The sequence below is a fragment of the Nesoenas mayeri genome, assembly GCF_963082525.1.
Source record: "Nesoenas mayeri genome assembly, chromosome: 27".
NCBI classification, from domain to species: domain Eukaryota; kingdom Metazoa; phylum Chordata; class Aves; order Columbiformes; family Columbidae; genus Nesoenas; species Nesoenas mayeri.
In genome coordinates, this window is record NC_137555.1 from 5,037,972 (window position 1) to 5,061,250 (window position 23,279).

A 23,279-nucleotide genomic window follows, 5' to 3' on the forward strand; every position below is an offset into this window, starting at 1 on the left:
ACTAGCTTTTAGTATCCACTTAAGACACATTTTTTCACAGAGATACAGTAGGAAACGCCTGTTCTAACTGCTTGAAAAAAGTTCTTAATCGTGCCTTTAGAAAGGAGATGTTGTTAATCTCTATCCTGATGCTTAGGATCCCTTAGGCATCACATGTGGTCATTTGGGTGCCTTTTAGGCCTTCTAATGAACACGTGCAATCAGTTTGCACAGTCAGTGATAGGATATCACCTTCCTAATATACTTGAACTGTGAACTTAATTTCTTAACTTTGCCAATTTGCACTTTTTTCCTTAAGTGTCATGGTTGTACTTACCTAATACTTGTTTCCTATGTGGGAACGAAATTATCTAAAACATGTAAACTTGTGGTTTGCTCTTCTTGATACCCTCAATAACATTTTAATGAAAAAGCTGCTTTTACTGTGCCGGTTGCTAAAATGTGAGATGTAAGGATGTTTTCCTAAAGGCCATAGAGAAGGGAATCTTCAGTGTACACATACAGTTGTGTTTAACAAAGCATCCGCAGATTATTAATGATGCCTGAAGCTGCACCCAAAAGAAAGGCAAAGCACAGCTGGATGGAGCAGAGCTTTTCTGAACCTGACCGAGAGAAAGGACACACCAACACTATGTTCCAACTGTGACCAATTTATTTAATTCTGTTGTAAACTGAAATTCCACTACAGCACAGAGACCACCTTTTATAAAAGGCTGCAAAGTACAGGACATGCAGAATGCAATACAGTAATGGGGAGAGGTGGGATTTTCTTCTGTTTTTAGGAACAGATTTAAAATACGGGAAACTGAAGTGAAATGTGGCACAGGTACCACAACTTCCATGCATACCTTCAAGTATCTTCCTTTGATGTGCTGGCACTCTCTAGACTTCAGTGTTGGGTTAAAATGCTTCTTTGGAAGAGCAGAAAGTTCACACTTCTTGAAATTTCAGAGTAATATTAAGGCCAAAACCACACTGGGTACACTTTTCCTTCATCTTCCAGAGCACCACCTGTTGTACTTAGAGCTGCATTAAGCTTCCAGCTCAAATGCCAGCCCAACTTTGTGACCTCCAGCACTGAAATTCTTGCCATCAAGCAAGCCTGAGAGGGTCAGCTTCACACCTAGGAAAGCAAGTAACAGGACCCTTCAAAGACTGACATCCTGTACGCTGCCTTCCCTCAACTACTGAGTCTCACTAATGTGTCCTATGTGCACATCCTTTACTTCTATGAGCCTACACAAGATTTCTAGCTAGCTGTTCTGTTCCAGAGATAGCAGTAAAATAACCTTTAGTGTAGTGGTATTTGCTGCTACCAGTTGGACTTACGTACCGGGTCGGAGGGTGTGAGCATAACCAATTCCAATCAGGCTGGCATTATTCACTTTAGTCTACAGGAAAAAAGAAATCACAATATTTATACACAGTATAAAGACTCAGACAGAATTACCCCAGTGCCCTGAGAAGGGGGCTTACGCATTAACTGTTTCAGCCAATTGTAGACCAACCTCTAGTGGAGGCATATTCCAGGCTTTTCTTAAGAATTCCCAGCTTAAGCTGTAACAGGCTTCAGTAACAGTTCCAATCTCTCCCCCAAATTGTAACCTGTTAAGCCTATGTAAAATGCCACCCTGTCCTTTCCTGCCCCAGCATTGTCTCTATGTCCCTTAAAGGGCTAGTTACTGCAGTCCCTTAGTAGCCCATGAAGCCTCTCCTGTTCACAGACCCCTCTTCACCAATTGCTTAGTAGTTTTTTTTTAATGAACAATAAATATACTAACATGCAAACCCATTTTTTGCATTACTAAGTTTTCAGCTGTTCACAATGGTATTTCACATCTTTAATTTTGGCTGAATGGTCCTGAACTAATTCTTGTTTTGAACTACTTCATAACACAAATTTTCAGTATTTACAGGAGCTCGAAATATTCATTCCTGTAACAAAATTCTTACCACAATGGAAGTCTTCTCATTCATTTGGTACTTTGCAGCAATACCAAAACGTGTGTTGTTACTGCCAGCAGTCCATGCAAGATTGATGGATGTCTCAACCTTATTATTAACCTTCTGATAAATAGACCCACCGAACTCGGTGCCATCATTCCTGTTTGTAATAGATGCAAGTATGTCAAGCCTTGCCTTGTTCAGTGAATTGTGACTCTTTAGATTAACCCCTTCCCACAATGATCTGGTCATTATCTCTTAAAAAGAAACGAGCTCCAATACTCCCCTGGACCCATGCTCACCTACTTCCCAGCCAGAGCTGGCAGACTCCTGCTCAGAGTTTTTACCCAAACATAAGCTTTGCTTGCAGAAGGAAATGACTTTCCAGCAGTTGAGACCCATGGCTTGCCCTTGCCTGCTTAAGAAAGCAAGCCTGCGATAACACATCAAGTGACAAATCCAGAAGGAGCTGTGAGTCAGTAATGGGAATGATGAGACTGAAAACAATGTCATTGCATTGCAGTTGTTTAAATGAACCATCTTGAAAGACTCTTGGAGCATCTGAATGCTAGAGCCACTCTGCGAGGACAGCTGGAAACGCTCAGGCGCGATGCAACGCGCCCCTGCCCTGCTCCGGGCATTTCTGAGCCAGCAGCCCTGTCTGGTGGGAGGAGGGGAAGGTACAGTAGCTTAATTGAGGGCTCTTTAGCAGCGAAATAGAAGCTTACAGATTTAAATTCCAAAATAACAGTATACAGTGCCTTTACGCCACTGTCTTTCGTACACAAAACCCACAATCACCCTGAAACAAGGTCTCAAAAGACAGCAAAGAGTTGGAAAGTTGCCCCGACTTTACTTGTACTGAAGATGAAAACGTCTAATATAAATTATTTTTTAAAGAAATCAGCATCTCCTTCCATCCACCCACCGTTTCAACCTAACTGGGTTAATGCTCACTATTAATCTCGTTTGGCTCCTCTGTTAAAGTTTCTCTAGTCTCAGATAATACTTACACGTTAGTGTGCAGCTGAAAGTCTCCTGCCTTATATCCTAAGGCAAAGTTATTTTGCGAAAGCTTATACTTGGCTGTATCAAAAGCCATCTGGTAGCCAGCAAGCCAGCCTTCATAGCCCAGCACTGCCCAGCCATAGACGGTTGGTCCGGAGAGATCAATGTCTACATCGCAGCCTAGATTTACATATTCTCTTTTGTAGGAGGTCTTTAACTTTCCACTCTTCTTCCTGCAGAGAGAAACAGGCCACTCTATCCCTTCCAATTTACAAGTATGTATTATATGTAGTTTTATTCACATGTGCATGTCCTCCTTTAAGACCAGTCAATTAAATGACTGTAATACCTACTCAAAAGTCAACAGCTGCTGAAGAGGGCAGGGGATGACAGTAACACTGGTGTTATATACATATTTACATGGTGCCACATTTTCTTCCACCATCTCAAACTCCTTAAAATCCTGAAGAAACAAATTTGCCAATGGCCAAAAAGCTGAAAAATAATTTTCAGCAGTCCTTGTCCTTCTGAGACAGGTGTTATCCACTGCCTTCAAAATACTCTACAGTTCCTGCAGAATATTCCATACTAAATTCTGAGCATTTACACAACAACAAGCATAAGCCCTTGCAATGAAAAGTTATGGGAAATGCTGGCACTCCTTAGGTAAAGGTAACAGAAAAGATTTACCCTGTGTTTGGTACAAATGTAGTGTCAAGAGCCACCTTAAATCCTTGAGCCAACTGCAAAGAAAAACAGAGAGGTCTGCTCAGAAATCTGCTGATACGCAATTTGTTACATTCCAGTACTACAGCTCTACCTCCTGTCTAAAGGGAAGGTGCAACACGACCATGATGTCTCCCACATTTTACAATGAAGTCTGAAGATGCTCTTTGATGAAGGATTAAAATTTGGACTTTTTCTCCCCAGAATGAGGCCTTATAACAGTGCACGTTATTAAAGGAGGATTGCAAACCTAGTATTGGCAAGAAAATTGAGAAACTATGTGAAAGAAATAAAACTGTTTAGTTCACGTTTGCTTATCCCCTGTAGTTCAAACAATTCATACGGTAGCTCAAGAATCTCTCTCAGAATCCACGAATTCTAAGACCCAGCGTGACTTCACGGGCCAAGCCGTGTACCTGCCTCGGCCTCCCCACCCTCGTCTGGAGCCGGACAGCATTTTCCATTTTAAAGTACAGGTAAAAGTGCAAAACCGTAACTACAAAGCTGATGGCCATATGTGGTGGATGGCACCACAGAACTTTTACTGCTTTTGGCACCCTTCCTTACGCTTCAGGCATCCAGTGAAAAGCATAAAGCTATTACTTGCAAAAAGAACTGTGTGTTGTGAGAGTGCTGTATGCTAGCAACCCTTTGTGTAAGCAGTGCCAAGCTGCAAACACTAACCTTTCTCTCCAACTTCACGAAATATATTCAGTCTTAACGCAGCCAAACTTAAATCCTTATGTATTAGAGCATTTAGAACTACGAGACCTCTCATTTTTCTCTGCATGACTGCAGCAGTGACAGTTGTACATAGCTATAGAGTGCATCTTTAAACAAAACCTCCTATTTGGAGTAAATAACAGTGACACTCATTCATCACTCTGACTGCAATAACTCTGTACCTTCGGATTGTTTACGTGGCAGCACACGGCTATGGGACGGCTTGTACCCGCACCCCCACGATTCAGGATGCTCTCTCTCAATCTATGCATTCTGCAAATATATTTGTCAATGTTTTCTGCTCAACTCTGCTTTCTCATACCAGCTGCAAAAAGGTTTTGAGTATCTACTTCCTCTTACCTGATCCTCCATGGAAATTTCTGTTCCCAGTATGTTGTCTGTGTTCCACTTCTGGGTGAATGTAAGTCCATAGGCTTTGACCTTATATTTGGTCTCTAGGCTGCCTGAAGCCTTGCCTGTGTCTGTGTTGGAAGAACCAGATGCAGTGAATTCCTGCCAAGAGCATGACACGAGTTTCAGCACTCTTATATGTAATTACATTCAGTTTTTCCACTAGTCAAGTGCCAGCACTAACACTTGCTACCTTTAGGCCTTTTGACAGAATCCTCAAAATCCTCCTCCTCTTCCCTATCCCCATCAAAAATAATTATTTTTCCATCACAAAATGCTACTCCTTTTGCTGTCTCTATGCCGAATATTTCTTTTATGGGGGGGTGCTGATGGAGCCTTGGAACTTCCTTAGGTTGGAGAAAGCACTGTTACTCTTTAATTTTCATCTGCCTTGTGATTTGATTACTTGGTCCCCCACCTTTCATTTTTACCACACTTTTTTCCTAACTTATCCATCAACCCCACCCCCACCAAAAATACCTTTTCCTGCCACCATTTTCTGCTCCAAACTGGCAAATTTCAACATTCCATACCTTGCTCTGTACCTTCAACACCTTCAAACACCCTAATACTTCTGTATCAGAACAATCAGAGGTACTGTTAGTACCCAAGTACGAACTGGATCTCACGCTTACTTCCTAACCTCATCTCCAGCCCCAAAACCCCATTTTATTGCAGAATAGTCATTAGAAACCCTAACACGCACAAAGCCTGCAGCAACAGACAACTGTATCAATACCGTATCTAACTTGTTCTCCCCCCTGCTGTTTTACAGTGTTCTTATAGTGGATTGTTTGACAAAGATTGCAAATGGCTTTACAGAGATCACACAGCAGATCAAGCGCTATGGGCATAGTCATACTTCATTATGTGGATGATAACACGACTAAAAACAATGCAACATTTTATGAACGACAGTATGCACCACAGAAAACCTCACTGGACAACGCAATAAACAGTCAACATGCCAAAAGTCACTATTCTTACCAGCTGGATAAGCATCCAACATGAAAGTTGCATGGAAAAGAAAAAGCCCATTTTAGAACTTTATATGATTCTTCATGTTCAGTTACATTCAGAAAACAGCATAATTAACCATTAGCATATTATTTGAGAATCAAAACTTCCAGCCAGGAAAACTATGCATATCATGAGATGTCAGCAACTGGCAGCAGTCACAGCACAGAAACCGTGCAGTTCCTGGTGCACAACACAAGCAACCCATTGAAAGCTCAACAGAGACAGAGCTCGGTTAATACAAAAGGAATTACACCATTGGCATGGGAAGAATGCAAGAGAAGGAGGGAACTAAGGCAGATATGGTTATGAAGGAGGCTGAAAAGCAGCACAACTTATCAACCAGAACAGCATCAAGTGGCATCACACACAGAACTGAGACTCGGTGCCAGAATAAGCTTATCTAGTAAACAATATATGCTTGTGGTTAAAGACCAAATCCTTTCCTGGTTTTGCCTGCACTCCTGCGAACTCATGAGGAAGCTGCACTTCTCAATCATTAAAGTGGGGATCATAGTATTTTACAGTTACCTGAAGTGCTAAAGCCTAATTAATGTCTATAAAATGCTCTACATAAGGGATACTGAAACTATTTCATTTTAGTCAAATCTTGCATTGGAAGCAGGGTGGAAATGAGTGAACATGAAGTTCAACTGTGGCTCTTACTGCCCCTTGGCGTTTTGGATAAAAGGTCAGTCAGGACTCAAAATCCTATAAACACCAAAAACAGCAGAGAAACTCAGATGCATTCATAAGCAGAAGTGAGAGCTCTTTAGGGTGAAGAAACTTACGTTTGGGATGTGGCAATGGACATGGGGAGGAAAGCCACATGTACACAACAAAATATGTGAAAATTCTTGCATGCCGCAAGAACAGAAGTACTGCTACGCCAGTTCCACACATCGTTACAGAAATACCTCTGTCAGCTACAGGTTTTACCATGAGAACTGAAAGGAAGAAGCAACACCTGCTAGCAAATTATTACCACCGACCAATTCAGGAACTTGTCGTTCCATTGCAATGCTGCTGACGTTGAACGTGCCCAACACTTACCACTCCACTGGAAGACTTGGTCTTCAACTCTAATTTGACAATTCCAAATCCTGAAAATAGAAGAGCACACAGTGTCTGCTTCACCACAATACAGAAGCGAGGCTTATTTCCAGCATACCCAAAGTACAGCAAATAGAGTAGACTGACATGAAACAGTCTATTTTCATATTTCAACAGTTGATCTTACTGAGGAATGATCGGAGGAGTTTTCACAATTCAAAGTGGGTGGCAGTCTGGGACTGATCAATACAGTTACCGTTTCTTCTGATTTATTCAATCTACCTTTGTATTTCTCATTGCAGGGCAGGAATTTTTCTTTTCCCCTTCTCCAAGAAAAACATGTTTCAGCTTACTTTAACCAGCGCCATATACAGAGATACTAGTGCTTTCTTCCTTTTATTTTTCATCTGCTACAAAGCTAGGGGGAGTACCCGGCCCTTGCACAGTGTAGAAAAGCCTGAAACAACTGACACTAAAGCAGGGAACTTGAGCTGAATCTTAGCAGAGACCAGGCCAGAGTGCTTTTTAATTTTATGTAGCACGTGAATTTGGGATGCAAATGCAGTCTTTACTACACACTTGCAAAAACAGATGAAAAACGTCAACGCTCTCCAAGACACCTAAGAAAAAAGTACGAAAGGTTCTCAAACCACAGCCACGTTACTTACCATATCCCTTGTTGAACATATCCCGGGCAGACTTTCCCAAGTCACTGTATGACGGTGGGACAGCCATTGGATCTGAAACATATTGGAAGCTGTAAGAATCTTGGGTTCAACAGCATAAATGTCTCTGACCAGGACCCAATGTGTACTTCACCGACATGGAACTACAAGACCTTTGAAGAACGTTCACGGAAGCAATCCCTGCGTCACCATTGCTTTGTCAGAAATACTATTAAGAGCTTATGGACACTTCTCTTCCACCATTTTAGTTGCTTACCAGTGTACTTGGTCCCTCTGTCACAAATGCAACAGCATCTGTATTAAGCAATTGAGTCCTGTTTTCAGATTGCCAGCTCCTTCCTAAAATGAAGCACTTGGGCAATTTACATCCCATAGTAGACAAATGCTCTGTGTTCAGTGACTTAATAATTAATCTGCACTATGTAACTATCAAAACATGCACTCTATGATCCTTATGGGTCCCTTCCACCTTGAGATATTCTATGATTCTATAAATTTATACCTGTGGGTTTAGAGGATCTAAAATAGCTGGACATGACTGCAGGTTCCTTATCTGAAGATTAGTATGTAAAACAGGTACTTCTCAAAATTACTATGTAAAAAGGCCTTTTGACCTGTCAAACATGGAGGGGAAAATTACAATCAGTAAATAATTAAACTGGCAAAAGAGAAACAGAACGTGCACTTTTATAAAAGCATAGTTTAAAACATTATAATAGTTTTAACAACACAGCTATGGAGCAGAGCATATCTGGTCTCCATCAACCAGACGCAATGACAACAGCTGACAAAACACAATGTAAAGCCGGAAAAGAAACATTAAGCCAGAGATCTAGAACTAAGCAAAGCCTCCTCAATCTTGTGCCTTGATTTTCCCTCCCACAACAGTAAAATTAGTACAAGAACCACAGGAGAAAATGTATCAAGAAATAAAAGGCTGGGGACAACTGATGCTTCACATTGCCATCTTCAGATCTGGTGCACAGCCAGGCAACGCCTGTATACAAGCTGCAGAAAGACAACACTGAACGGCCAGTTCCAACGCAGCAGCTAACGCAGGAGTGCGCGCAGCGCTCTGCGAACACCCGAAACCCAAACCGCGCACACGAGAGGAAACGGGAGCGGCCCCGGCGCCGCCTGCGGCTCCGCTGCCGCCCGGCCCGCGCGGCGGCTCCGCGGGCACACGCGCGCTCAGGCGCCGCGCGGCCCTGTCGGTTACCGACCCGCGTTGCGCAACGGATAACGGGGCGCGGCCGCCGGGCCGCCTGCCCCCAGCGACCCCAGCAGTTCGTGCTTCCCAGCCGAGCGCCGGCAAGACCCCGCCCGCCCGCCCGCAGAGCGAGAGCCGGCCCGCACCCCGGGGCCACGGCCTCGGCAGCCCGCGGGCGCCCGGCCGGGGCCAAGGCGGCGGAAGCGCCGGCCGAAGCGAGCCCCCGGCGTCCTCTCGGGGCTCCGGCCCAGCCCCACCGCGGCAAGGTGACTCGAGGGCCGCCCGCGTCGGCCCCGACGAGGCCCGGAGCACGCCGCCGGGCTCCGCCCGGACAGCACCGCGGGCCCCGGTGCGGGCCGGCTCCGCGCCCGCCCGGCCCGGGACCGCGCCGCTACCTGCCGGCCGCGCTGCCTGCGACTAGAGCTCTCGCCGCCCCCCACCCCGCGTGCGCGGCCCCGCACGCAGGCGCACCGCACGGCTGCCGTTGCTCTGAGCCCTCCTGCCGGGGCTGGCGGGCGCCGCGCGGCCCCGCCCTGAGCGCGGCGGGGCCACCACACAAACGGCCGTCGGTCGCGACCGTCGCCCCGCGCGGGCCCCGCGGGAGCGGCCCGGGACGCCGGACCCGCTGCGGGCATCCCCGCTGCTGCCAGGAACGGCGGCTCCGCGCTCGGCGGAAGGTTGGAGCGCCCGCTCCGGGAGCGCGCGCGGAGGACACCGCTCCCGCCAGCGATGGCCCGGGCCGCGCGCGCGGCCGGGCCCAGCCGGTGCGCGAGACCCCAGCGCGTGCTGCCGCCCCGCCCGCAGCCCCGGGCAAGGGAGCGAACGCCGGCAGCGCCCGCGCCCCGCGCCACAGCGCCCGCGCAGCAGCGCGAACAGCAGCGCCGTCGCGGATGCGCGAACAGCGGCGCCGCAGCCGGTGCGCGAACAGCGGCGCCGCAGCCGGTGCGCGAACAGCGGCGCCGCCGCGGGTGCGCGAACAGCGGCGCCGCAGCCGGTGCGCGAACAGCGGCGCCGCCGCCGGTGCGCGAACAGCGGCGCCGCCGCCGGTGCGCGAACAGCGGCGCCGCAGCCGCCCCGGCGCTGGCTCCCTGCGGGGAGCGCGCGGCTTGCAGCTGGTGCCGCCCGAGTACCGGCCGCCTTGCGGTCCGGGGCTGCAGGAGGAGGGAAACAACTGCAGGTAACCCAGAGCAGCTCAGAATAATGACCAGTTAACCGGGGTGGGGCGAGAGGTGGGAAGAAAAAGGACAGACAGGTTGTATATTTATATAGTTCAAGAAACAAACACACTGAACGAGCCCTTTTTCTTCCACCGGAATTCAGTGTTATGGAGAGAAACTGCAAGGCCAGCAAATTCTGCTTCACGTCCCAAGACAAAGTAAAGAAGTTTCTGGGCTACCTGTTGATGATGGAGAATGCATCAGTGTAATGCTGCGTGTTTGGAAACATGGTGAGCTTGTGTTACTGGTTCTTGATGCTCTTAAAATTACAGCTAAAAAAAATAAGCAGGATTATACATACATGATGGAATTCTCACTTTGTTTATTCCCGCTGATTACTGAAGAAAACACCGACTACATTAGCTATATATATTTTTACTATGAGGCATCAGAAGACTTCACATAGCTCCAGATTACCTTCTAGTCACCTTACAAACCACTGCATGCATTAGGGCTAGGGGACAATCTGAGAAAATAATTAAATTCCCAACAGGAGAAACAGATTAAAATAAAGGGATAAGCAAGAATATCAGTCTATAGTCTCCATTACTAAGACTGATCAACACTAATTATATAAGAACAAGTAAAAATGTAGTTGGTCTGCAGGCTTCAGTCGGCTAAAAATAAGAAACAGTATTGCATCCATCTTTGTTTTATGATTCAAGTCAGTCTAAGTAGTCCCACAATACAGAAACCCCCATAGAGACAGCCAGAGGACCTAATAATTAATATATCAGTTCAACACAGTGTTTTCATCAGCTTTAAGAAGGTGGGAGGGAGGGAGAGAGATCAAAATGCGATCTTACAGGATTTAATCTTCACTACACATTGTTATTCACTCCGGTCCTTTGGCTCTCGGTATTTCCACTGGATATAATCAAAGATGTCTTCCTCGGATTCGACTGGTAGGGCCTCCCCAGCGACTCCTGCAAGCAAATTACAGATGCTGTTTGAAAGGTGGAACGTCTCTACAATGCTGAAATGCCAAATGCATTGCAAAATCAAGATAGAACTGCTGTAAGTAAAACAGACTTAAAAAACAAAAACAAAATGCCTCCACAAGCCGCTTCATACAGTGTTTAGGTACTAATTCTCATTAATAAGGTAATGAATTAACTTTGGGGCCATGTGGTTATGCAGTTAAATATATTTATATTCATATACATATATATATAGTCAGCACCCCTCCAAAACAAAATAACTGAAGGATGTATTTTGTTAGAAGAGTGGGAAACCACGTATGTGCTGTGCATGACACTGAAAAAGCGATCTTTAGGTCAGTAAGATTTGAAGCAGATGAGGACACTTTGTGCCGCAGCCCTGCCCGCACGCAGGCTGCCTCTCCTGCTGTAACGGTGCCCGACACCAAAACGGACACTGCGAAAAGTTTCGCGAACTACGGTATTTATCAGAGGTATTGCCAGTACATTGAGAAACCAATTTAAGGAGAAGATCATGCAAATATGTAACTACAAAGAATACTCTGTGCAAAGGCCCAGACTGACCGGTGACACCCAAGGGACGGATTGTGTACTCATTGATTGTGAAGCCCATTTCCAGTGCATGAGCTCTCATGTTCTTATTGAATATATCACTTCCTGTGAAATACAGTACACCACAGTAATACTGATCTTTGGGGACAAGCCTAGAATAGAAGTGGAAGAAAATTACGGATTTAGAACAAATATATAACAAAAAAGTTACAAGTCATTTGGAATTCAGCCAGACGCCATTCTAGGTTTACTCTGTATTTATGTGCACACATTCTGTCACTCTGTAAATTTTATTTTCTCGCAAGCCAGAGGCAAGAATGAAATGAATTGCGTATCAAAGAAATGTTCGGCACGTTCACCCTGACCCAGCAGTTACTGGTGTTCAGCCACTACATGGCTATGGTGCTTGCACTCCTTCCAAGAATTAATGTCCAAGTAGTATGATAAAGTAGGTCACATTTCTGAAACTGGATACAAAGTCATAATGTAAAATACAATCTCCTTGCTAGTAACTGGTTGCAGATACTGGCAGTTGTACAGTGGCTTCCATACTGCAAAAGATTTGGAAACCTGGTCAACGCAACGTCCTGAACGTGGAACTAGAGATTTGAAAGGAGAACCTGATGCAAATGCCTACTGGGCAGCAGACAGCTGAAGCAGGGGGCATTTGGGGTTTATTTGGTGTGTGTACCGGATATCAATTCTCCTGTGTGGATAGGCTGTTCCATCTTCTTTATCTGGCAGCTGACAGACACCCTGTGAGAAAGTAAGGAAAGCAAGAAATTAAAAATTCAATTAAACAGATTTGAGATCAGTCTTGACCTCCTCACCCCTAAACAACCTCTAAACTATCCTCAGTCATGCTGGAGAGCAAAGTTAAATTCCCGCTGAACCAGTTCAGTATTTCACAAGAACAGCTGGATGTCATAGTACTGTGAATCACTATTTTACACTGCTAAGAGGACCGTAGTTTAATGTAGTATATAACTGCCTCTGAAGTTCTTATTGCAGCAGGATCACAAGGCTTCGCATTTCCCATTCCTCTGTCCTAAATATTATCAGGCTCTTCAGGAGGCACAACCATCATCAGGTTAAGGAAAATGCAGACAGAGCTCTACCTAATAGAAATTTTTAAAAATAGTGACGTTTTTTCTTGTATATATCTTGGCTTCTGTCAGCATTGCCACCAAAAAAGCCTTACCATGAATTTGGTGTCACCTTTAGACAGCATATCTGTGACAAAGTGGACTTTTTCCAGTTGTTCTACAACTTGGTGCAGAAGTCTTGACTGGGACAGGGACAACACAGAAAAAGAAATTATTTCACAAATTACAAGGATATCTCACCAATTTACCAGACAATAGCCCACATAAGTACAAGACATGACTATATGTATTACCGTACAGTAAATCAGACCCAGAGGGGAAAAAAGATAACAATAATACCGAAGAAAAAGCTAAAAAAATTATAGTTGTGCAACATTAAAAAAAAAACCCCACCACTGAAATCTCCATATCGGATTGCTTTCCTTGCAAGTGACAAAACTAGTTTCTTGGTTTAAGTCTTCAATGAGAGAAGCAACACAAGAAATACAAACTGTCTTTAAGACTTCTGCAGAGTTAGTTCCAAAAGATTACAAGGGCAGCAGGACAGTTGCTTCTTGTCTAAAAGATTATGGCTACATACAGATACTTACTCTGCCTTCAACCCCTGCTCTATCCAGCTAGCTCTTAGAGTTCTACATTGTAAAAGCTCATAAATTCGAGGGCGTGGGAGGAATGTGTATGAAGAAGGACAGCAGGATAAGAGTAAGTACACTGAATAGTTCTGCAAGAGGAACAAACATAATACACGGACCTGAGAAGTGATTATAACTCCTCAAAATAAACATGGTGATTCAAGAGAAGAGTTTACTATTACAGTAGCAAAAAGATGCAAGAAGCTGCAATACAAGTCTGACAGTACATATCATCTGAATTTAAACACACCCTTGTGGAAGCAATGCACAGTACTGATCCACAGGAGCAAAGCAACATACCTGTTTGGATGAGTCAGATGTGAAACTCGGATGGGTGATGAGAACATCCATGTCACCGCTTGACTCCGCGCCTAGACAAGTGAGAAGCAAAGAAAAGTCCCTCTGCGTATGACAAAGCACACCAGCGGCGGCCAGCCAGCCCCTTCCTGTGAACGTGCTTTGCTGGTAGAAAAGTCACCATTCGAGATACTTGCGAAAAAGGATCTTTAAGTCAGAGAGCCTTGTTCTTCCATCCAAAAGTTTATATCCCTGCATATCTCAGAAAATACCCAATAATTTCTTGCTGTACTCTATAGCAATAAAGCACAAGTGGTGTTCATGTAAAAGCAAAGCAAACCATTAACATGTTACAATATATTGCTCTTTATGGGGGCAGGGTGGAGATGCAAGGATTTATGCAGGTGTCTGGTCACTGAAATAACCAGTAAAGACAATACTAGCAGGAACACACCAGGTTCCAGCATAGGCTTTCTCTCTAGAAGAACAACATATATAGTAATGAGTCTTACTTATTAGCCCAAAATACACATAACAAGATCACAGAGTACCAACCTCGTCTAAAACTGCCACAGACTGTAGCAATATAGTTTGAGTCCAGCTTCTCTACCTCTTTCAGCACAATTTCCTATGTAGAAAGGAAAGGTGTGTTTAGAGGTGTCATTTTTTGGCCATCAGTGCCTCAAACCTCCATAAAGACATTCTCACCTGCATTTGCAGCATTTCTTCCCTTGGGATTCTTTTCTCAAAATCTTCAAAATATCTGCATATATAAAAATGTAAGTGTCTGAAAGAGCAGCAAGGATATAATCTTAAAATTTTAGTCAATTGAATCTGTATTAGACGAAATGATACAACATATTACTGTCACATCACAAAAAGTTCCCCATTCTCACCAAACATCTCAGAAAACATCTTGCCAAGCAACAGTAAAAAGTCACAATTGCAAGTTTGACAATGCTTAGAAGATGGTTTCATTGTGTATTATCTTCCCACTGTGTATGAAGAGCTGCGATGAGCCGAGAGCACCATATAACCAGTTGCATTGTATTTACATAGCCCTCTGAAAACACCGAAGGTTCCCGACAAAACTCAGTCCACCAGCAAGCAGGAGGAACAGGTCCCTCACACCCACATCAGCGGGGATCTATGTTGGAAAGAGCTAAATGGAAGTGCACAAGTCAAATACCACTCCCGATATATTTGCCTGCAGCTGTAAAAACCAGACTGCTGCTGGCTGTGGAGAAGGAGGCCAGGTGGAACCGGGAGGCACATCTTCACCCACCACACCAGAACCCGACAGCGGGCACCGCGGCCTCAGAGCCACGCGTCCCCCACGCTCGTCCCCCAGCCGTCCCCATCCCAAGCTCTGCAGACGGAGCCTCTGGACACGGGACGTCCCCACTGCCTCCCAGACCCGCAGCGGAGCTGAGGACAGACAGACCACCATGGGGCACTGAAACCGTTCCTTCAGCACCCACTGGAGGTTCTGAAACTACATCTGGGCGCAGTGCTGGAGGCAGACCCAAAGCAACGTGTGCATTGGCAACGTGGATAGGTGAGGTCGTTTTTCTTCTACTCAACAGTGAAAGGTTTTCCCTTGAATGCTCACATGTATAAAAGCAGGGATGCATGCTGGTTATGGGGCTCAGATGAGCAGTGGGAAGGTGACAATCGTTGTGTAACCCTTCTTATTCACTGGCAAGCACTTGGTCCAGATCATATATTCCACATGTCTGCCACTGTTGTGGAAGTGCTAGAGCTGGCTCCACGCAGATCTAATTCAGATACAGGGCTTTATTTAGTTCACTTGCAGCTTCCTACAAACACAGCTATAGTTCTTCCAGAACTAACGCACTTGGACAGACACTCAGTGAGCAGCATTCGAACCAGTAAGTACTGAGGGATGGACTCATTCTGTGTGGCATTCCCAAGTTCAGACACGTAAAGGTCTTACCTTGCTCACAGCACATAACAAAAAATAGCCTGGGCCACTTCTACAGATTCCCAAGAATCATGATTGCAACCTCGCTGAAGCGATTCTCCATGAGCTAACTGAAAAAGTCATTTGAAATTTATTTCCTTATGGATGGAGACTCAGCCTACTGAATTTCAACCCCAATGAAACAAAAGCTCTGAGTAACTGCTGAAAAACATGTAGAGCACTCAGAACAGAACCTTACTTGGCCCTCTGAAAATACCACAGGTTCCCGACAAAACTCAGTCCACCAGCAAGCAGGAGGAACAGGTCCCTCACACCCACATCAGAGGGGATCTATGTTGTTGATCTGTCTCTGGTGTCTGAAGGAGTCACCAGAAAAGCCGGGTGCCTGCACCCAGGAAAGCTTACTTCAGCCCGATGCGCTGGTGATGGGTCAGCTTGTGCTCATTTCTTCTTAGATCTAGAAAATTAAGAAAAACAAAACACGTTACTTGAGGACTAAAAATCTTACAGTAAGTTTCTACCAATGCAGAGATGATGCATTCAAAGAATATGTAAAAGGCAAAAAGCAACCTCAAACAAAAAGGAAGAGATTTTAAACCAATTACTCAACAGCTGATGAGTACAAATACACAGAGCACTTCCCGATAAAGATCTCAGTAGACCATTAGCCTCAAAGCCAAAATCCTTATTATTTTCCATGTAATTTGTAAGTACTTTGGATATGTATGTGATGCCTTTAGCCTGTGCACTAACTTTATCATCTTATACACCTTCCTGAAAGCCTACGGCATATCTACTGTCACAGAGCCTTTGTGGAATAGGTAGCTTGCCAGAAAAAAAACAATTGGAACATGAAGTGAGGACCCAAAGTTACACTTACCTTCTAAAGTCTTAATTCCTTCCTCGACAAACTTCCTAGCAGCAGCAGGACTGCAAAGAGAAAAGGCGATCTGCCATCAGGAACAGCAAGAATCTTACAAGGCTGTAAAGGACATTAGAATTCACTATAACCGCCTAAGTTTTTCGAGGCCAAGACTGAAATTGCTTCTGATGCTCACCCTCTTTTCAGCATCTGTATTTTCAGCTTGACCGTTAAGTTGGCAGCGGTGGCTATGCCAGACTTGGCCTGCACATTTTTTAGCATTGATACAACTACACAGTGATGTATAACTGAAAACAAACAAACAAAATCTCACCAAATAGGCAATATTACTTTAGATAATGATACTGAATGCACGCTAAGAGCTACTTTAACTGCAGTCAGTCTCTAAGCCAGCTTAAAGCAACGGCAACACAAGTGTGTCTTTGGACTAACACTTAAAAAAAAAAAAACCAACAAGGCTCCAGTTTGCAACCCACAGTACAGCAAAGCAATCCCAGCTCCACTTGCCTTAAGAACAACACTCAAGAGAACGGCTGAACCTTTTTCCCCTTAAAGGGTTTGTCAGCTGATTAATCTGCATAACTCCGCAGGGAAAGAATGACGTTTCAACTGTGATATGGGCATTCAAATGTTATACCCAGATACCTATCCAGTATCTCAAGTTACTCTCAAATTTCTAAGAACAAGCAGCCTGGAAGCACAGTCCCCTCCTGGGGAACCACTCTTGAATTTCGTGGTTGCAGCTCAACCACCCTTAAAGACTTTTAATCTACTTCCTCGATAAAACTGTTACAATAGAATGGTCTGATCTTGACCTGCCATTTACTTCCTTTCTTACCCTTCCCCGCATCTGTTGCTGGATTCCAGACCACGAGAGGCAACTTCCTCTGTCCTGAGACAGGACAGCAGCCAAACTTCTCCTTCTGCATCCCTTCCAGTTTCTCAAAGGCATTCTCAAGTTCCAGTATATCCTTAAACTTTGAGCACAATGGCCCCTCAGAATTACTCAAGAATGACTGCATTCCCAACAACTGAAAAAAAAAACCCATTACCCAATGCCAGTAACTCGTGTCAGGAAATTGATAGATGCACTTGTATCATCCTGTCGAATCTGCAAAACATGACAACACAAACCAAACTCTTCTTTACTCCATTTGCAATAAACAAATCTTAAGATAAAACAGCTTAGTCAGACTCCGCTGTGGAGGCTCACTATAAATAAGTGCAAAACAGTACCCAGCGCAGTACTGTGCATCACAATGACACCACGCCAAGCCCGAAAACTGCCCAACTGCCCACACTATGCTGCCTAGCACAGTTAAACCACAAAACTCTACAGCTTTCCAGAGTCAGAATTCCACTTGTCGCAGAAGACATTCGCGTGCTGATTGTATAACCTACAGTATTTCATAAATAGACAGTTTTGAGGCTTTGGCTGAACTTCTTGTTCGCAGCTTTCTACTCACTGTAGACTCCGTGTCTACCATTCCTAAGGGTGACACCAGTCTCTCCAGGGACTACAACAGAAATTGCACAAGCAAGCAGGGTACTTGTACTTGGCAAGTTACAAAGAAAAGCAGCACATGGGAAATAAACCCACCTTTTCCAATTTGCGTAGTTTTCCAGTGGATAAGAACTCATCTATCTTCTCAGCTATTTTAGCACCTACTCCATCCTAAGTATTGTGGAGGAATACAAATTAACTTCAAGATTACTTAAAGCCATTATATCTATAAAAAAAGGAAAGCTCCCTAGAATTTAGTACACTTAAACCATGATAAAATATTGGACCATAAGGGAGCACAAGAATTCAAAGGAACACAAGCAGCATAAACACTGTAATTCAAAGGCTATATTAAAAATTGCCGCAGAGCAGCAATTTTGAACAAAGCTTTGACTGTTACCGCTTGAGTTCCCCAAATTTAGTGACACGGTAACAGAGCGAAGGAGAAACCTGCCACGACAGCATCCTTTTACAGGCACAGACTCAGCTGGGGTCCCCAGTTGCAGCCACGAACCCCCACCGGCCGCCGCCGAGAGGAGCCGGAGCAGGCGGAGCCGGCCTCGCGATGCTCCCGCGCCGGGAGCGCGGCCACGGGCACCTACCAGCTTCTTGGCTTCGGCCCCGCTCCGTATCTTGCTCGGGTACCGGGAAATAACCGAGGCGGCTTTCCTGCGGAACAGCGCCGGTCAGCACGGAGCGCGGCTCGTGCGGCGGCGGGGGGGGCGGCGGGGGGGGGCGGCGGAGGGGGAAGCGGGGGGGGGAAGCGGGGGGGGGGCGGCGGGGGGGCAAGCGGGGGGGGAAGCGGAGGGGCAAACGGGGGGGGGAAGCGGGGGGGGGAGGCGGAGGGGGGCGGCGGGAGGGGGGAGGCGGGGGGGGGTACCTGTACGCGTTGTACTTGTGAATGGCACGGTTCACGTTGCGTTCGTAATTGGCCAGCTCTGCGGGGAGAACCGCGATCAGCAGGGAGAACCGCGACCAGCGCAGCCGGCCCGCACCCACGGCCCGCACCCACGGCCCGCACCCACGGCCCACCCGTGAGGAAGTCGGTGATGCCCTCGTTGGGGCTCTCCTGCGGAGCCTTCCGCTTGCTCATGGCCGGCGCGGAGCTCCAGCGCGGCCCCGGGACCGAGATCGCAGGGCGCCGCTTCCGGCGGTGACGTAACAGAGCACGGCTGGCGTCATTGAGCGTGCCCTGCGCGCGCAGTTCCCCACTCGGGGCTCCGCAGAGGGGGCGGGGGCTGCGCAGCGCCTGAGCCCCGCCCCCCCCCCGCCCCCCCCGCCCCCCCCGTTTTGCGCTGGAGCTGTATTTTAAGGAAAAAAAAAGCCTCAAATGGTGTCTTTTCGGTATGAGATGCATGAGCGCCCAAAGGCGCATGCACGATTGCGGACAATGACACTGCGGAGCTCCTGAGCTCCCACGTTCCGGTTCGCATCCACTGTGGTGAGCCTTCTCCCCACCCTCGTCGGTTCCGTGTCGTCGCTGTCGTGGACCTGGCACCGACAATCTCGGGGATTTGTCCTGGACGTTCCAGGTCCTTGAGTTCTCTTATTCTAACTACTTCTTTACTGCAAAACACTCAGAATAAGAACTCAAATAACAGTAACTAGAGGAGTCCTTGGGAGTCAGTAATGCCTATAATCTACTGCAGCTGTTACTTAAAACTTTGCAGACAGTAATTAACCCCAATTTATATAATAAAATAGTGGAATATAAATACTGGAGCACTAATTAGAAGTACTACCTGTAGAGAAAAAGTCTAGTTTATATATATATATATAATACAAAATAATGTGTTCTAGTTAATCCACTTAATAGTAATATAATGATAAAAATGTTGAAGTGTACATAAATGAAATTATATAGGTGTGAGCAATAACTAAATTTAATTTCAGCTATTACTTGGTGAACTAGGCAGCAATTATTCCCAATCTGTATCGTAGTTTAAAAACACATTGGGATTCCTTTTAAATGATAAAGGCAGAAAACTATTTGGGAGTCATTGGTAGCTACATTTGAACAACTTATGAAATAAACTGCAGGCACGAATGACTGCACAGGAAACAAAGTAAGGAAGCTTTAGATTTTAAACAGCATTGGAAAGTAATCAGGAGTGTTTAGTATTTAAATTATAACAGAGCCAAGAGATTGGAGGCAACAAAGCTCAGAACCAAACAGAGTCAAAAACGTTAGATTTTTTTTTAAAGAGAAATAAAAAGGACCCTTTATTTTACATCTAAATATCTTTTACTGTTCTGTTGGGAATCATTACTGCCTGGGAACTTTTTAATACCTCCATTTATAAACAGACACTGCCGGGTCCTGTCGGGCTCTGTCGGGTCCTGTCGGGCTCTGCCGGGTCCTGTCGGGCTCTGCCGGGTCCTGTCGGGTCCTGTCGGGTCCTGTCGGGCTCTGTCGGGTCCTGTCGGGCTCTTCCGGGTCCTGTCGGCTCCTGTCGGGCTCTGTCGGGTCCTGCCGGGTCCTGTCGGGCTCTGTCGGGCTCTGCCGGGTCCTGTCGGCTCCTGTCGGGCTCTGTCGGGTCCTGTCGGGCTCTTCCGGCTCCTGTCGGGTCCTGTCGGGCTCTGTCGGGCTCTGCCGGGTCCTGTCGGGTCCTGTCGGGCTCTTCCGGCTCCTGTCGGGCTCTTCCGGCTCCTGTCGGGTCCTGCCGGGTCCTGTCGGGCTCTGTCGGGTTCGGTCGGGTCCTGTCGGGTCCTGTCGGGCTCTGTCGGGTCCGGTCGGGTCCTGTCGGGTCCTGTCGGGCTCTGTCGGGTCCTGTCGGGCCCTGTCGGCTCCTGTCGGGTCCTGTCGGGCTCTGTCGGCTCCTGTCGGGTCCTGTCGGGTCCTGTCGGGCTCTTCCGGGTCCTGTCGGCTCCTGTCGGGCTCTGTCGGGCTCTGCCGGGTCCTGTCGGGTCCTGTCGGGCTCCGTCGGGTCCTGTCGGGTCCGGTCGGGTCCTGTCGGGTCCTGTCTGGCTCTTCCGGGTCCTGTCGGCTCCTGTCGGGCTCTGTCGGGTCCTGTCGGGCTCTGTCGGCTCCTGTCGGGCTCTTCCGGCTCATGTCGGGTCCTGTCGGGCTCTGTCGGGTCCTGCCGGGTCCTGTCGGGCTCTGTCGGGTCCTGTCGGGCTCTGTCGGGTCCGGTCGGGTCCTGTCGGGTCCTGTCGGCTCCTGTCGGGCTCTGTCGGGTCCGGTCGGGTCCTGTTGGGTCCTGTCGGGTCCTGTCGGGCTCCGTCGGGTCCTGTCGGGTCCTGTCGGGTCCTGTCGGGTCCTGTCGGGCTCTGCCGTATCCTGTCGGGTCCTGTCGGGCTCTTCCGGGTCCTTTCGGGCCCTGTCGGGCTCTGTCGGGTCCTGTCGGGTCCTGTCGGGCTCTTCCGGCTCCTGTCGGGTCCTGTCGGGCTCTGTCGGGTCCTGTCGGGTCCTGTCGGGTCCTGTCGGCCTCCGTCGGGTCCTGTCGGGTCCTGTCGGGTCCTGTCGGGCTCTGTCGGGTCCGGTCGGGTCCTGTCGGGTCCTGTCGGGCTCTGTCGGGTCCTGTCGGGCCCTGTCGGCTCCTGTCGGGTCCTGTCGGGCTCTGTCGGGTCCTGTCGGGCTCTTCCGGGTCCTGTCGGCTCCTGTCGGGCTCTGTCGGGCTCTGCCGGGTCCTGTCGGGTCCTGTCGGGCTCCGTCGGGTCCTGTCGGGTCCTGTCGGGTCCTGTCGGGTCCTGTCTGGCTCTTCCGGGTCCTGTCGGGTCCTGTCGGGTCCTGTCGGCTCCTGTCGGGCTCTGTCGGGCTCTGCCGGGTCCTGTCGGGTCCTGTCGGGCTCCGTCGGGTCCTGTCGGGTCCGGTCGGGTCCTGTCGGGTCCTGTCTGGCTCTTCCGGGTCCTGTCGGCTCCTGTCGGGCTCTGTCGGGTCCTGTCGGGCTCTGTCGGCTCCTGTCGGGTCCTGTCGGGCTCTTCCGGCTCGTGTCGGGTCCTGTCGGGCTCTGTCGGGTCCTGCCGGGTCCTGTCGGGCTCTGTCGGGTCCTGTCGGGCTCTGTCGGGTCCGGTCGGGTCCTGTCGGGTCCTGTCGGCTCCTGTCGGGCTCTGTCGGGTCCGGTCGGGTCCTGTTGGGTCCTGTCGGGTCCTGTCGGGCTCCGTCGGGTCCTGTCGGGCCCTGTCGGGTCCTGTCGGGCTCTGCCGTATCCTGTCGGGTCCTGTCGGGCTCTTCCGGGTCCTTTCGGGCCCTGTCGGGCTCTGTCGGGTCCTGTCGGGTCCTGTCGGGCTCTTCCGGCTCCTGTCGGGTCCTGTCGGGCTCTGTCGGGTCCTGTCGGGTCCTGTCGGGTCCTGTCGGCCTCCGTCGGGTCCTGTCGGGTCCGGTCGGGTCCTGTCGGGCTCTTCCGGCTCCTGTCGGGTCCTGTCGGGCTCTGTCGGGTCCTTTCGGGCCCTGTCGGGCTCTGTCGGGTCCGGTCGGGTCCTGTCGGGTCCTGTCGGGCTCTGTTGGGCTCTGTCGGGTCCTGTCGGGTCCTGTCGGGTCCGGTCGGCTCCTGTCGGGCCCTGTCGGGTCCTGTCGGGCTCTGTCGGGTCCGGTCGGGTTCTGTCGGCTCCTGTCGGGCTCTGTCGGGTCCTGTCGGGCCCTGTCGGCTCCTGTCGGGTCCTGTCGGGCTCCGTCGGGTCCTGTCGGGTCCTGTCGGGCTCTGTCGGGCTCTGTCGGGCTCTTCCGGGTCCTGTCGGGTCCTGTCGGCTCCTGTCGGGTCCGGTCGGGTCCTGTCGGGCTCTGCCGGGTCCTGTCGGGTCCTGTCGGGCTCCGTCGGGTCCTGTCGGGTCCGGTCGGGTCCTGTCGGGCTCTTCCGGCTCCTGTCGGGTCCTGTCGGGCTCTGTCGGCTCCTGTCGGGCTCTGTCGGCTCCTGTCGGGTCCTGTCGGCTCCTGTCGGGTCCTGTCGGGCTCTTCCGGCTCGTGTCGGGTCCTGTCGGCTCCTGTCGGGCTCTGTCGGGTCCTGTCGGGCCCTGTCGGCTCCTGTCGGGTCCTGTCGGGCTCCGTCGGGTCCTGTCGGGTCCTGTCGGGCTCCGTCGGGTCCTGTCGGTCTCTTCCGGGTCCTGTCGGGTCCTGTCGGGCTCTGTCGGCTCCTGTCGGGTCCAGTCGGGCTCTGCCGGGTCCTGTCGGGTCCTGTCGGGTCCTGTCGGGCTCTGTCGGGTCCTGCCGGGTCCGGTCGGGCTCCTTCAAGGTCAGGTTTGGACAGACGGGCGGCCCCGTCTACCTCGCGCCGGGGGCGGCCCCGTCTACCTCGCGCCGGGGGCGGCCCCGTCTACCTCGCGCCGGGGGCGGCCCCGTCTACCTCGCGCCGGGGGCGGCCCCGTCTACCTCGCGCCGGGGGCGGCCCCGTCTACCTCGCGCCGGGGGCGGCCCCGTCTACCTCGCGCCGGGGGCGGCCCCGTCTACCTCGCGCCGGGGGCGGCCCCGTCTACCTCGCGCCGGGGGCG

General features: G+C 49.0%; 2 protein-coding genes and 1 long non-coding RNA gene across 7 annotated transcripts; 1 reads left to right on the forward strand and 2 right to left on the reverse strand.

The window, feature by feature from the left end:
• Positions 1–981: 981 nt before the first annotated feature.
• Positions 982–10,922, reverse strand: VDAC3 (voltage dependent anion channel 3). 2 transcript variants are annotated; one of them, XM_080360121.1, is made up of 9 exons: positions 10,802–10,922; positions 7,551–7,622; positions 6,883–6,932; positions 4,762–4,914; positions 3,643–3,695; positions 2,958–3,185; positions 1,954–2,104; positions 1,334–1,391; positions 982–1,123 (listed from the first exon to the last, which is right to left on the reverse strand). In XM_080360121.1, exons 2-9 carry the CDS (start codon positions 7,615–7,617, stop codon positions 1,032–1,034), a joined length of 852 nt encoding a protein of 283 aa, XP_080216247.1. In that variant the 5' UTR covers positions 7,618–7,622; positions 10,802–10,922; the 3' UTR covers positions 982–1,031. The 2 variants fall into 2 exon arrangements, with proteins under 2 accessions (XP_080216247.1, XP_080216246.1); XM_080360120.1 differs by lacking the exon at positions 10,802–10,922 and adding an exon at positions 9,174–9,184.
• Positions 2,159–15,104, forward strand: LOC308050147. Of its 2 annotated transcripts, none has more exons than XR_013923368.1 (3): positions 2,159–2,624; positions 10,099–10,225; positions 14,583–15,104. It is a non-coding gene; the product is annotated as an uncharacterized lncRNA (long non-coding RNA). The 2 variants fall into 2 exon arrangements; XR_013923369.1 differs by lacking the exon at positions 2,159–2,624 and adding an exon at positions 9,621–9,955.
• POLB (DNA polymerase beta) lies at positions 10,202–19,373 on the reverse strand. 3 transcript variants are annotated; one of them, XM_080360118.1, is made up of 14 exons: positions 18,888–19,373; positions 18,736–18,793; positions 18,458–18,524; positions 17,952–18,026; positions 17,404–17,462; positions 16,349–16,398; positions 15,874–15,925; positions 14,232–14,286; positions 14,079–14,151; positions 13,527–13,597; positions 12,690–12,776; positions 12,180–12,244; positions 11,501–11,640; positions 10,202–10,921 (listed from the first exon to the last, which is right to left on the reverse strand). In XM_080360118.1, exons 1-14 carry the CDS (start codon positions 19,228–19,230, stop codon positions 10,827–10,829), a joined length of 1,290 nt encoding a protein of 429 aa, XP_080216244.1. In that variant the 5' UTR covers positions 19,231–19,373; the 3' UTR covers positions 10,202–10,826. The 3 variants fall into 3 exon arrangements, with proteins under 3 accessions (XP_080216244.1, XP_080216243.1, XP_080216245.1); XM_080360117.1 differs by having other exon boundaries at positions 14,232–14,310; XM_080360119.1 differs by lacking the exon at positions 11,501–11,640 and having other exon boundaries at positions 14,232–14,310.
• Positions 19,374–23,279: the final 3,906 nt, after the last annotated feature.